This window comes from Gambusia affinis, linkage group LG23 (genome assembly GCF_019740435.1).
Source record: "Gambusia affinis linkage group LG23, SWU_Gaff_1.0, whole genome shotgun sequence".
Lineage (NCBI taxonomy): Eukaryota > Metazoa > Chordata > Actinopteri > Cyprinodontiformes > Poeciliidae > Gambusia > Gambusia affinis.
Window position 1 is genome coordinate 3991551 of NC_057890.1, and position 13361 is coordinate 4004911.

General features: G+C 39.8%; 1 protein-coding gene across 21 annotated transcripts in view; it reads right to left on the reverse strand.

The window, feature by feature from the left end:
- Window positions 1-13361, reverse strand: part of nav3 (neuron navigator 3) — a 279354-nt gene that overhangs the window by 51212 nt on the left and 214781 nt on the right. For 16 of the 21 annotated variants that reach the window (XM_044107981.1, XM_044107992.1, XM_044107970.1 and 13 more), the window contains 3 exons: window positions 13166-13277; window positions 5071-5304; window positions 2829-2948 (listed from right to left, as the gene is read on the reverse strand). In XM_044107981.1, the coding sequence (XP_043963916.1) occupies window positions 2829-2948; window positions 5071-5304; window positions 13166-13277 (466 nt within the window). The remainder of the gene's footprint in view (window positions 1-2828; window positions 2949-5070; window positions 5305-13165; window positions 13278-13361) is intronic. The other 5 variants (XM_044107989.1, XM_044107991.1, XM_044107990.1 and 2 more) reach the window with 1 other exon arrangement.

Consider the following 13361-nt stretch of genomic DNA (forward strand, 5'->3'; position numbering starts at 1 on the left):
AAAACTCATCGATATCGACTAATAAGAACCGCTTATATCATGATATGTATTATCCAGCCCTTTTTCTATCGGCATTAAGTTCTTCTATACCCTTTGAGTTTATGCTGACTAGTTTTAGCATTTTTGAGTTCTGTGGTTTTTTACTTCAATAATTATTAAACTAGTTTTGGTTTTTTCCCACGTCACACGTAGTGGTTGCATAACTGAGTTTAAATCTATGGCCTACATACAGCATCTGGTTTTACAGCCAAGGTCACACAGGTAATCAATACCAAAAAATAACAAATTCTAATGTACAACCTTGCAAAAAAGCAAATGATACACAAACACCTGCAAGCCATAGCAACAGGATTATAATGGTTTGCCAAACATGAAGAAGCAGGCATCAATCACCAGTCGGTTTTAATTACATCATCACTCCGCTTCCACATCGTGTTCACTGAATAATACAGCTTGACATCCATTGTCTAGGAAATCCTGCAACATGTCGTCAGGTTTGCTGAAGTGTTCAAACAGAGCTGCTGTAATTGAAAGCAAAAAGACGAAAAGACGTCAAAATCTTGACACACGTCTGATTGTTTTCTTTTTTTTTCCCTTTCCACCTCATGCTGTTCTGGCTGCTGTTGAAATCTAAGTAGAAGTAAGAGCTGGAAAATGTCACCGCATCGGTCGACTTCTTCCAACCTCTCTTAATGTCAGTCCTTACAATCTTTTTTGACAGCTTTAAATCAGCATCGCACCTGCTCAACAATCTGGAGGCAGGAGGTTTTGCAGCTCTGATAAGCAAATTGCACTTTGTCATATCTGCCTTGCATTTCAATTTTATGGGAAAACTAAGTTTCGAATGCTCCAACAATGGCTTCACACCCTGGGTAAACTAAGGTTTAACTTATTAAGCCCAAACTGAAACTGTTGCTCTTTTTTTTTTTTTTTTTTTGTAGCACGATGGAAGAAAAATTAAGAGTGGAAATAGAACACCAACTTTTCCTGCATAGCAACCATGTCTTTACTTAAGAGACGTGGTTCAGCTGGAGAGTTTATGGCCTGCTGATTCCCCGACTCAGGCCACATAAAGCCAGAACGCCAGTCGGCTGACTTATTGCAAAAACAACCTCCAAATGTAGATCACTTTGTTCTGGGATGAAACAAAAACAGACGCTAATAATACTATGTAGTGCAAAACCTCGTAACACCCTAAATTACATGCACTTTTATTACGCTGTAATATAATTCCGCAACTGGGGCCAAAGTTGTAAAGTTGAAAATACACGCAGGCCACAACGAATATTATTGTCACTTAAAAGCACACACACACACACACGCACACACAAAAAAAACACATTATGTGGCTTATTTGGTTTCTGCTCAACAATAAACTAAACTAAAGAAAAATGTTGGCAGATTTTTTTTATTTTTTTTTTTTTTTAGAAAACTAAAGCTCTGACATAAAAAGGTGTTTCCTGTTAATTTGATCTGAAAATTCGTTTCATCTCTATTCTCACCAACAGGAGAGATATATGGGTCAGTCCTTTTTGTGGAGACAATTGGCCACATTTAATAAATTCTCTTTTTGTGTAAAAGCCACAAAAATATGGAATTAAATAATTCCATATGTAATTCCATATGGTATTAAATATGGAATTAAAGTAGAACCAAACAATGTGCATGTAATTCACATTTTTGATTTTAAAAATAACTTACTCAACAGTAAAATAAAAAATGCTCCGGCATCAACTCTTTGCGCTGGGACTCTAAATTTGTGCTGTTGTGAAATTACAGCCACAGGCCACATAAACTCACTCCAAGCGTGTCAAATAGCCCATAAGTCACACTTTGACATCCATAATATAAAATCACAAATCTGTCTAAAGAGTTCTAAACGAAGCAAGCCCTTAAAGATGTCAAAATAAAACTCCAGAGCCTGCTATATAACAATCATGTGCCACCGCTAAAGTTTTTTTTTTTACACAAGTATTGCTCAAATGTCACAGCAACGACCCAACAATATAGTTTTCCATTCTCATGCTCAACTATGCAGACACTTTGTCTGCGCTGACGAAGGTTCACTGGCATCACTGAGTTTTAAATCACCAGTTGGTCCTCATGTGTATTAAAACAAGATACAGTAATCACAAAAAAAGCAGAAACAAAGCTGATGTTTTCACACCTTACTGTCCTCGTGTTTAGAGCTATGTAAAACATTTTGTGATACGGTAACACACACGGCAGCACAGGAACCAGAATGACAGCAGCTTAAGTTTCTTCTTGCTTCCCATGTCCTTATACCATTATAAACCTCTGTCTTCAGTAAGCTCATGCTTTCAATTTTTCCAAAATACTGTGCAGAAAACAGACAACATACACTTAAAAGTGAGAGACATAAAGCACATAGGCAACAGAAGGATGACAGTAAGTAGGCGACTCATTCACTAAATATGATAAAGCAAAATTTGATGTTTTACACTCCAGTCTTAACAACATTAATAATTTAAAAGTACAGTAAGTAGAGTCGCTTGATGTGACAAAAACACTCACATATCTCTGTCCAAACATCAAACATTCTCATATTAGTTTGATCAGCTCACTTGTACTACAGTTTAGATTTTTTTTTCCATGCATCAGCATCATTAACAGTATATCACAGTGCACGCTGATAATGAGAAGCAGCTAGAAAAATGAAGAAACATGTGGGGGACACAATCTTAATACACATTGCCATGATTGAAAGGACCTTTTTTTGCCCCCTCCTGTGCTTGGGTTATTCTCTTGCGGATCATCTTGACACAGAGACCAGTAGCCACAGCGACACTGATCGATTCTGTCCTCACCTGTCAATGTCGCCCTGCATCTCTTTGCTCCCTCTCTGGGGAATCTCCCGAGGAGAAGCCACATCCGAGGATCGGCCTGCCGTCCGTCCATACAGGTGGAGGCCACTGTCGGTTAGGTATCTGTGGACGGACAATTCTTTAGTAATTGAAATATTAAAACCAAACCAATGGCGCAAGTCGTTCTATATCATGTTTGATCAAGATATAGAATGGTGTTCCAGTGCTTTCCCATTCAAAATCAGTTTTGATGTGTGTTTGGGTTCATTGATCTGTTGGAAAACCCAAATGTGTTAAGTTTTTGAAATGGAAAGCCTCTACTTGACTTCTTCAAGCATACTTTTAAAGACTGAGGTCAGTCAGTCTTACTTCAGAAAGTGGTTGGATTGTCCATGTGTGGGAATGCATTTTATTTGTGGAGCTGGAAGGCATCAAGGATTGTAAGGTGCTTCTTTAAAGGTGGGCTCCCTCTTTTAGTCAACTATGATGTAAGACCTGCTTTACAAGATATTTACATGGGTATTCCAGTGACTTCCAGTTTCATGCAGGGTGAGGTTTTGCTGACTTTTGGGTTAGCACCTACCAAAGAATCTCTCTTCATCATAAAGACGATAACTTGGGGTCAAAAGTTTAAAACTTGGGCAAAACCATTTGATCAAAGCGATCAAATCCATTTTGCAATGGATAATCTCCTTGAGTGGCTCCAGCCTTAATTAGTTTGCTTCATGATTATTCCACCCTGGAAAAATGTTGTTCAAACTAATCCGTCAACATGCAGATATGACATCATGTCCCCGATGTGTTAGATGTAAGCTTCTGACCACAGCATTATTAGTGATTATTGATCATTGTTTAAATGTTTGGTACATCTTTTGTCTGTGGAGTGAGTTCTCATGTGGAAGTGAGTAAATGTGGAATAGGAATAGGTTTCACGCATCTCTTGACTTTTTTTTACAACATATATTGCCATAGTAATCAGTGACGGTCACTAGCCGGAGAGGCACTAAAAGGTTTTCAACAAAACTTGTCTCTTTTCTTGTTGAGGTAATCTGTCCGCTTATCGAGAGCCAGCAACATCTGTGGAAATGCATCATCTGAATATTCCCGTCGAAGGCTTGAAAAACCAAAGACAGCCTTGGAGGATGACAGCAGCCTATTTGTATTGATGCAGAGAGAAAGAAAAGTGTGGCCTTGGGTTGCCGTTTAAATAGCCAGCTAAACATGAATTTCTGAGTGCTTTTTGGACAAAGGCAATATGAAAAACTACACTATATAAAACTCATTTATGAAAATGAGTCATGTCACTTGTCAAAAAGACCTTGAAAGCAGTGCTAAACTACTTAACTATGTAGAGACACAGAGACAGTGGCAGAGACACCTCCCCCCCCACCCACTCCCAAATATCTGTAGCTACCGGCTTTGCGGGTTTACAGACCGAAACGTTTCCTCATTCTTTTCTTGCAAAATAGTTAATGCTCAGACAGATTTGTTGGACATCATCTTTAAACCTCATGAGCTTCAAAGATGATAGACAGACTCTTTCTGACACGATTATATTGTCTATACTTTACAATTTTTGTTCTGCCTGTATGTTTTGGGTCATTGTCAAAGTAAAAGTCAAGTCCTTTTCAGCCTCTGCCATGTTTTATTTGCGATTGCTCTGTATTTAGCTCCATCCATCTCCCACACTCACACATTTATGGATTCAGGTGCTTCTCATATACACCGTACGTTGAGCTCCAGTTAAAACTAACACAGGGGTAGGCAATCCTGGTCCTGCAACTTTTAGATGTTTCTCTACTGCAACACACCTGAGCCAAATAATGAGGTCATTAGCAGGACTCTGGAGAACCTGACTGCACTTGGGAGGAGATTCAACTATTGGATTCAAGTGTGTTGGACCAGGGAGACATCTACGAGTTGCAGGACACCGGCCCTCCAGGACCAGGAGTGCCCACCCCTGCACTAACATCTTGTATTAACTTGTACCGTACATTTTTCAGTGAACTCATTCTCATTTATATGCGTATGTTTGTCGGGTTTGTTTTCTCGCTTTCTGCAGGTGTGGAGGCCGACTTCTGTGGTGCCAACTTCTCTCTAGGCTTCCTTCCATTTCCTTTCTTTTTCATCTCTGCGTCCGTCACATTTCAAATCAATCCAAAGCAATTTCTAACAAGGTTTTATAAGTCACTGTAAAAAAAAGAATGCTACAAATTTACGAGTTTTCCGGAACTGAGTAACTCACCTGGTGGGGTCCGAGTGGCCGCTGTATCGGCCCGTGTTGGGGGCGGCGCCCGCTGTGCTGGACCTGGGCGCAGGATATCCGCTGGGCATGGAGGGGGCTTCACCTGCCTGGAGACGTGGGGTTTGAGACTGGCCAAGACGCCAGGCCATGGGGGAGGAGCGAGCAGCGAGGGCGGGGAGACTCCGCCCGTTCACCTCTGTCGTCACTGTGGTGTCGAAGGTTGTTTCTAACGTACTGCGCAAAGAGAAGGGTAAAAAAAAAAAGAACAACATATAAACTTATTGCAGCAAAGTAACAGACCATGTAACTGATTCATCAACTAGTACTTAAACACTGACATGTGAAGGGCTGATCAAATGTTCAACAGCAGAATCTCAGTTGCTTTTAGTGCCATGAGGGTGAATATCAGGCAATTACAGCACAACGTTCTTTTTCTTTCATTTTTAAAATTCACTAAGAAATTAATAATGATTGAAGCACTTTATTATAGAAAACACACAATGGCTTAAATGCATAAACACAAACACCCCATCCAATCTGACTGAGCTTGAGTTATTTCACAAAAAAAAATTGGCAAGAAATTCAGTCCCCATAGAAAGACTGGCAAACAAATCTCTAAAGACTTATGCTTTAAATAAAAACATTAACAGAGTTCTACAGAGTTCTCCAAACAAAGACGAATTATTGAAAGTCTACAGGGAAAGCTATTCCCCATGTAGCCGCACATGCCTCTTTTCACAAACAGCAAAGGTTGCCAGTTGTGGTACCTTGTTGGAGCGCTCTCTGCTGGCAAAAAGTGTGCACTGCATGCTTTTGATGAAAAAAAATCCACAGAGATGAACAGATTTGAATCTTCGGGAAAGATCTGCTATTTTTCTAGTCAAATCACAAAGATTTATGCAAATCTGTCTTGTTAGATAAAAACATATTCCTATAGAAACAGAACAGGATTGTGGTTTTGATTGTGATTTTGACTCATTTTGAGCAAGAAACCATCTTAAAAAAGACTGAGTCCAGAAACATTCTTTCATAGTGACTTAGCATTTCCTGCAGTATTTTCATATCTTAAGATTGTTGGTTGATTCGTCTCTGTGAGTGGGAGGAAAAGCCTATTTGAAAGACTGACCGTCATTATGTGGCAAAAACGAGTGGCATCTTAACGCAGCGTCTCATAGATAGCAGGGAGGTGTGAGAACAGCTCTGTGTGCGCGTGGGCGTGTGTGTGTGTGTGTGTGTGTGCTGGTGAGAAAGGAGAGAACACTGCACCACACAGTAATGCCAAGTGCCAACATGAGAAGGGCAGCAATGCCAGCCATGTTCATGACTAATCTCTATCAACACCCTCTGAGGCTGCTGCACGCACAATGAAGCAGGGATTCAATTCCAGGCAATTGCAGAGTTTCAGCAATCAATTAGCCACCATCTAAATCAGAATCACTTAGCTGTTGATAATGCAGGTTGCTAAATCAGCTTATCTGTATCTGAGACAGCAGCAGCAGCAGAGAGAATGATCAGAATGATAAATGGAGTGACGGAAAGCAACAGGAAACTATTCCTGTTCTTCTATTCACTGTCATTTCCTAGAAAGTGAGGTTTATGTTTCCTTCTTTTTGTTTAAATTACGCAAAACGAGGCTCATGAGTAAAACCTAAGTTTAATGAATGTCTAAATGTATTTAAAATGTGTTTCATGTTGAATTTATGGGCTTAATTTAACCTATGGGTTAGAAAAAAAGGTCAAATTTTCAAAATTGGCAAATACTTCACCGTCCACAGAAAGATCTAAATACACTTCAGCTGTCTTTTTAATGAATTAAAAAGTGTTAATTTATATGCAACCAACCAATTATTCCAAGCATAAACGCTTCTAAATTTAGTTTAATGTACGGATTGCGGTGTACCTGAAGACTGATGGGTCAGCAAGAAACACTTTTAGCTTGGTTTATGTTTGATGGCTGTACATTCCGTGTGAAAAAGACTTGCGGAATCAGGCCGACAACCTTTGCAGCAATTATACTCTGTGCTTTTCATCCCCATTCTAGCCCACATTCTGATGGACTCTAGGGGGCAGTGTAGGTCGCCTACAGCAAGCGTACAACATAGTTGATAGCTGCAACATGGTGGTCTTTATTGGTGGGACCCTCAATGTGTCAGTCTTTGCAAACCTCCATTCCACAAGCTCTTGCTCGTTCAGTAGCTTTTTATATTTTATATTTTATTGATAGAACTGACTTGGCTCTCAATGTGCACATTTAATCATCCTCATGTTCCACTTTAACACCTGAAGGCTGTTAAAGTTAAAGACCATAGCTTGTGGTCCGCTGTGCAGCTCCAGCCCTCGTGCCGTAGTGTTCATTCAAGTCGAAACCAGACACCATAATGAAAGCATTTAAGAATAGTTAAATGCTTTGGCCAGTGCAACTGTTGGTTACCATGGAGACTGAATGCATGGACCTGGACAGAAATCGCTAACCAAGAGCTCACTGATTTCACAGGTAACTTCCTGTGATGGTTTGGTGTCAAGAGATTTGATCAAGTGCTACTTCCCTCCTGCGGGCTGTTCTAACATCTGAAGGAAGTCTTACCTTCCTCAACATCCTCTGGAGAAGAGAAAACGCAATTTCACTTTATTGCATATTTTGATATATTTATCAAATGACAATAGACCTCTAGTAAAATATAGTTACATAAACTTAACCCTGTCTAAATCAAAATCACATTTTCCAGAGAGCTGGCACCATTACTTTCTATCTCTGCTTCACCCAGGCTTTGGGTGTCACACACAACTATAAGTAAAGAACATAAACCTCAGTGGGGATTATTTTGTGTTTTGCCATGAGCTCAGTTGGAGAAGAATGCCTGTTGACAGCAGGGGAAGTCTATTGCTGAGCAAGTCTAAATATAAATACACCATCTCCTACTGTTGCTAATGAGCGCTCAATATACCAGTCAGTTCTTGGACGGGTTAATTCAATTCATGGGGATTGTTTGGAGACTCTATCTCCAGAGCACTTTGTCACAGGTATTGAGCTAATGCTATGTTCAATATTAGCCACAGTGGCAGCTCTAAACTCCAAACATCTGTTGGTGAAACATTCAGTACAATATTCCGCTCTGTGGGGAACATAAAAACACCAGGTTTGACCTTTTTACCTGAACTGACGGTTGTTTACCGTCAGTTCAGGTAAAAACTGAACTGACTTTTTATGAACTTTTGTACTTTACAATAGCTTGATCATGCAATATAACTGAGACGGGTTAGGGTTGTTTTCTCAAGTTTTAGAGCCTCTGCGGTCAGTTTCCCATGCATGCACACATGGAGTGTCAGAACAGTCAAGTCACTTTCCATCTACCATTACAGACTGAAAACTCATCTTCTCCAGAGGTGGCTCTGATTGCCTTCATCACGTTGAATCATACCACTTTACCTCTCAGAATGGCAATTCTGACGAGAACATTGTGAAACGTTGCGCGCACCGCGCAACATTTCACAATGTTCTGACCCATTATTACCAATGGGCACATGTCATTTGGTAGTTTCACGGCCACCGTGATCGCAGATTGCTTTGTGTGGCAGATAATATTCTGGTAAAAATTTCATACATGCACTCGAACTGCACAAACAGCCACCTCGTCAATTCCAGAGCGGCGTGTCTGCTCCCCTGGTGTAAACACAAAGCAAACCCGACCCAGTAAAGCTATTATGTTCAGAATATCCTGCAGCGTCTGCTGAAGCCTCGAAGGAGTAGGGACATGGATAGCTTTGCTGTTGTGCTGGGTTCACTGTCGAGGAACAGTCTGTCTTCAATCACTTCTTCCTCCCTATGTCGACCAGCAGCATTTTTTTTTATTGTCTGAATGACATTTTGTTATCGGCCCGAAATCCCTGCCATAAAAAAAAAAAGAAGAAGCAAAGATAGTTGAGTGGAAGGAGATTTTCTTGTTGCAAAATATGTGCGATTTTGAATTAACCCTTTAAAACATGAGGCAACAGAGATTAGATTATTGGACGCTTTTGATAAAAATGCTTATCTAAATAAAGATAGTTTATACCTTGGCTAGTACTTGCCACCTGTAGCACTTACATTATCCACCAGAGTGCATAGGAATGTGTAGCCTTCAATATAGCAAGTCTTTGAGGGAGGAACTAGTTTAGTTTACTAAGGCCTCAAAAATGCCAGTTTCAAAAATAACACATCTTAAATCCCTTTTTTTTTAGGTGGCTAGTTTCTAGGTAAACTATAATAACCCTTCTATTGATTCATCATTTTGTTTGTGATAGCTTACCAAATGATTTTCAAAATTATGGAAAGATTAGCTTTAAAAGTTAAGCACATTATCTTGTCCTACATTTCTTGTGAATTCAAGATTAAAAACATATTTTAAAAATCCCAACGGAACCATCCGGCAAACTACAGCACATATAAAACAACACTGGCAAAAAACAGAGTCGGATAAATAATCTTAGAGCTAACTGGTTTCCACCTTCATGACTGTACCAAAGCATTTCCTTCTATTCTTCTTGGACTTGGACAAGGAAGGAGGTTTTCTCTAACAACACTTGGTGCTAACCTGGCCACGTGGCTGTGAGCAAACATTTCTGCAGCCCACGTGCTGCGGGGCTACAGGCCACTCCACACAGGAGGATTTCATATGCCATCTTTAGCTGTTGCTCTGCTAACCAAGCAGCCATGTGTGAGGTCATCGCCTTGTTGCTGTGATACGCCACACTGAGGCTCTGTTGTTGTGTCTGTTGTGTACTCTTGGGACTTTAAAAGTATGAGAGGGCTGTATTAATATACGCTTGCTTTATTTTGGTGAACATCACTGCTGTTACACACACCAGGCCCTGCAGCACTGAACAGGATGTAAAAATACACATGGATGGATAATCAACGGATAATTGGATGGACGGACAAACGGATGGTTTGATGATCGCTACATAGTCATGATAGTTTATGTTTGTCTCATTTATTCAATGTCTTTGCCAGAGTTGGGAAGTAATTTACTCATGTAACCTTTGGGGGGAAAAATTACCTTTGGAAGTATTTAACTGTGCTGTACTTTTTACTTTTACTTCAGTAATTTTATTATGAAGTATCATTACTTTCACTCGAGTAAAATTTCTAGATACTCTACCCATTGTGAGTAAAGTCACTGATTAGACAAAATATTCACCAGACACACACCTGCAACTTTTATATTGAGTTTTATATTGAAATAAACTGATGTGAAACAGTTTGGTTTCACTATAATTTTGTTGTTTTGTAATCATGTTATTCATATGAAATATTTTCATTTTGCTCTTTAAAACACCAAAATTTCCACCTTATTTAGCATTTTGGTGGTGATGTAATTTTTAAACATTAAATGACTGAGCATCTGGTTTGATCAGTTACTCAGTACTTCAGCAGCCTTTATACCAAATACTTTTTTACTCTTTCTTGAGTAGGTTCTTGGATGGCTACGTTTTACTTTTACCTCAGTAAAAATATCCAGAAGTACTGCTACTTTTAAGTGAGTGCAGTTTTAGGATACTCTACCCACCTCTGGTCTTTACGGAATGCCAGAGGTGTAAAGTGATATACATCACTTTACATTAATATCTTGATAAGCTTTGTCCTTTTCATGCTTTGCACTCTGGTAGCTGGTATGTAAACTGGTACAAAGAGGAAATCTCAAAGAAGAAGCAGTTGAGACGACAGAACTGCAACCCAACAAAAGTGGCCTCATGGTGATGATGGCCATTTTTAATCCTGTGCAGCGATTAAGATGGCCTGACCAGCTTTTTTTTTCTCCTCACATTAAAGCCAAGCTCAGAAATCTGGCTCAAGTAGCTAATAATCATTCGCCAGATACTTCATACACACTGCTCTGGTGCCACTGATGCATATAAATGAGAAGTCCCTCCAATGGCTTTTCAAACACCCAAACCTCCAGGTCCCATTAAACACAGAGGTAATACAATGGAACTATATATATTGATCTTTCTCTGGCTGAGACTCTGCGGCGTGGAAAACCCAACACACACTCGTGTGCACACACAGCCACAGACTACCATCTGTCATGGCTGTCGGCAGCCTGGCCACCATCTTCCTCTCTAAATGGGGCAAAAAACACACAAAATAATAGACTGAGGGAGGAGAGAAGCGAGACGGGGAGTGAACCATTGATCAGCAGGCTGACAAATACTAATGGTTATCATTTGGTCTTTTCCCAAGATGCACTCTTTGCACCTTATGTTCTTAGATTCTCCAGGAGGCCAAAGACTCAGTTTTTCTAGATGATATCAGGATATCATTCTTGGAAGACAAGATTTGCAGACGGTAAGAAAGAAGAAACCCGCTGGAACCCTCTGCATCCCACTAATAGACAATTGGAGTGCGACTTGTATTTATTTGAGGAATTTTGCTGATTTTAACACTATTTTTGTTCTACTCAAGTACAACTTAAACATTTCTTGTTTGTCATGGCTTGCGGTTTGCAAGACATATTGCTTTAAACTACTCAGTCATTAAGAGCCCATATTTGCCCCTTCCCTTTTTGTTTGATTATCTCTGCAGGACATTATCACTTCCTACATGCTGAAGCAGATCTGAGCATTTACAAAAGATCAGCTGGCTGCAGCTGACAGCTGCTTTCAGCGGGAAACATCTGAAAACTCAGTGTAGGCTTTCGACTACTAACCAAAGACGAGGCGTGCAAAGTGAGGAGGAATTAAGATGCTTATGTCACCACCTCTAAGCATTAGTCACTTTTTTTTATTACAAAACAAAATCTAAAATAAGAGTATGACTCTAGAAATCTTTTGTAAAACACAGGCCTAAAAGTTAAAATATTCTGCTGCAGAACCAGGTGTTTTTTTCTTTTTTCTTTTTTTACAACAAATAGAGAACAAGAAAACAATTAATATGAGAGAAAACAATAAATTGTGGACAATGAAACGTCCTTTGGCTTGAAATCTTTAAGGCATGAAGTTCAATTTTTCATTAATCAAGTTCAACAAATCTCATATTGCTACCTGCTACTCCTTGTCTACTCAGTTCTTTGTCAGATCCCTGCATTTTATTCCGGGATTCCTCAGCGGTTCATTCACCTGTTTTCTTCTTTCATTTTTTTTTTTTTACTTTGGGACTTACTTTACTGTTGGTTTAGTTTTCCTTATTTGCCTGTGTCGGACTAGGTTATGGCTTACCATTGACTTATTTTCTTTGAATGATCCTAGCTGCTTCCGTCCCACATTTTGGTCCATTTATTTTCAGCCTTTCTAAATGTTGAACTTGATCCAATCTATAAACTTGCGAATTGATTTACTTTCTTGAATGATTTTTAACACTTTTTGTTTCTCCTGTTGGTTGGGACATTTTCTCTCAATCAGCCAGATTTAACAGTTCAGTAACGTCTGCAAGAACTTTCTTGTACTCTATACTGGTTTGCTCAACTAAACCTACAACATGAACGAAAGCGCTATCAAGTGACCAATGTGAAAGCTAATATAAGCTCAAGGTTAGTAACACAAAGTTTGCTGCAGGTCTATCTCTGTCACTCTAACTGCTTTTTCTCTAAGATTTAACTGGGATTCCACATGTTTTTATATAAAACAGAGAACTTGATTCAAGGACCTCTAAAGTCTTTAACTTTAACAGCCTTCAGGTGCTAATGTGGAACATGAGGATGATTAAATGTACACAATGAGAGCCAAGTCAGTTCTATCAGTAAAATATAAAATATGTCATACTGCAACGTTATAATGTTGTTCTAAAGTTAGATTGTGGTTGGAGATCAAAGATGAGTTAGAGGTTGAGGTCAGTCAAGGGTCAGGCTTTGGTTACAGCAGGGTAATTTGGCAGCAGTCAAGGTAGGTACTGGTAAGTAACATCTAGAAGATCAATCAGAGATTTACTCTTCAGTTGAAAGGCAAAACAGAAAGAGACTATCCTACAGCTATTATCTGCAAAACCCAGAAAAGATCTGTTATCTATTGTATCTGTCATTTTGACATATCCCTGTTTCTACGTTTCTTCCACATACACCAAGCAGAGCCAAGTCAGCCAATGTAACCTTTGAGGAATGGAAAATACCATCAGCTGGCCCACCTGTGGCTGATCTGTGTTCCCCGCAGGCTGGACATGGTCTCTTCCAGGTTCTGCCGCAGGTCAGCGATGTTCTTCACCGTCCTCATACGCCTCGTCTCGGGGTCCTCTCCTGCTGAGACACAATGAAAGTTCGATTCACTCAGATGCTTGGACCTGCACCCACACACTCAACAACGCACAACCCTCTTCCGTGTTC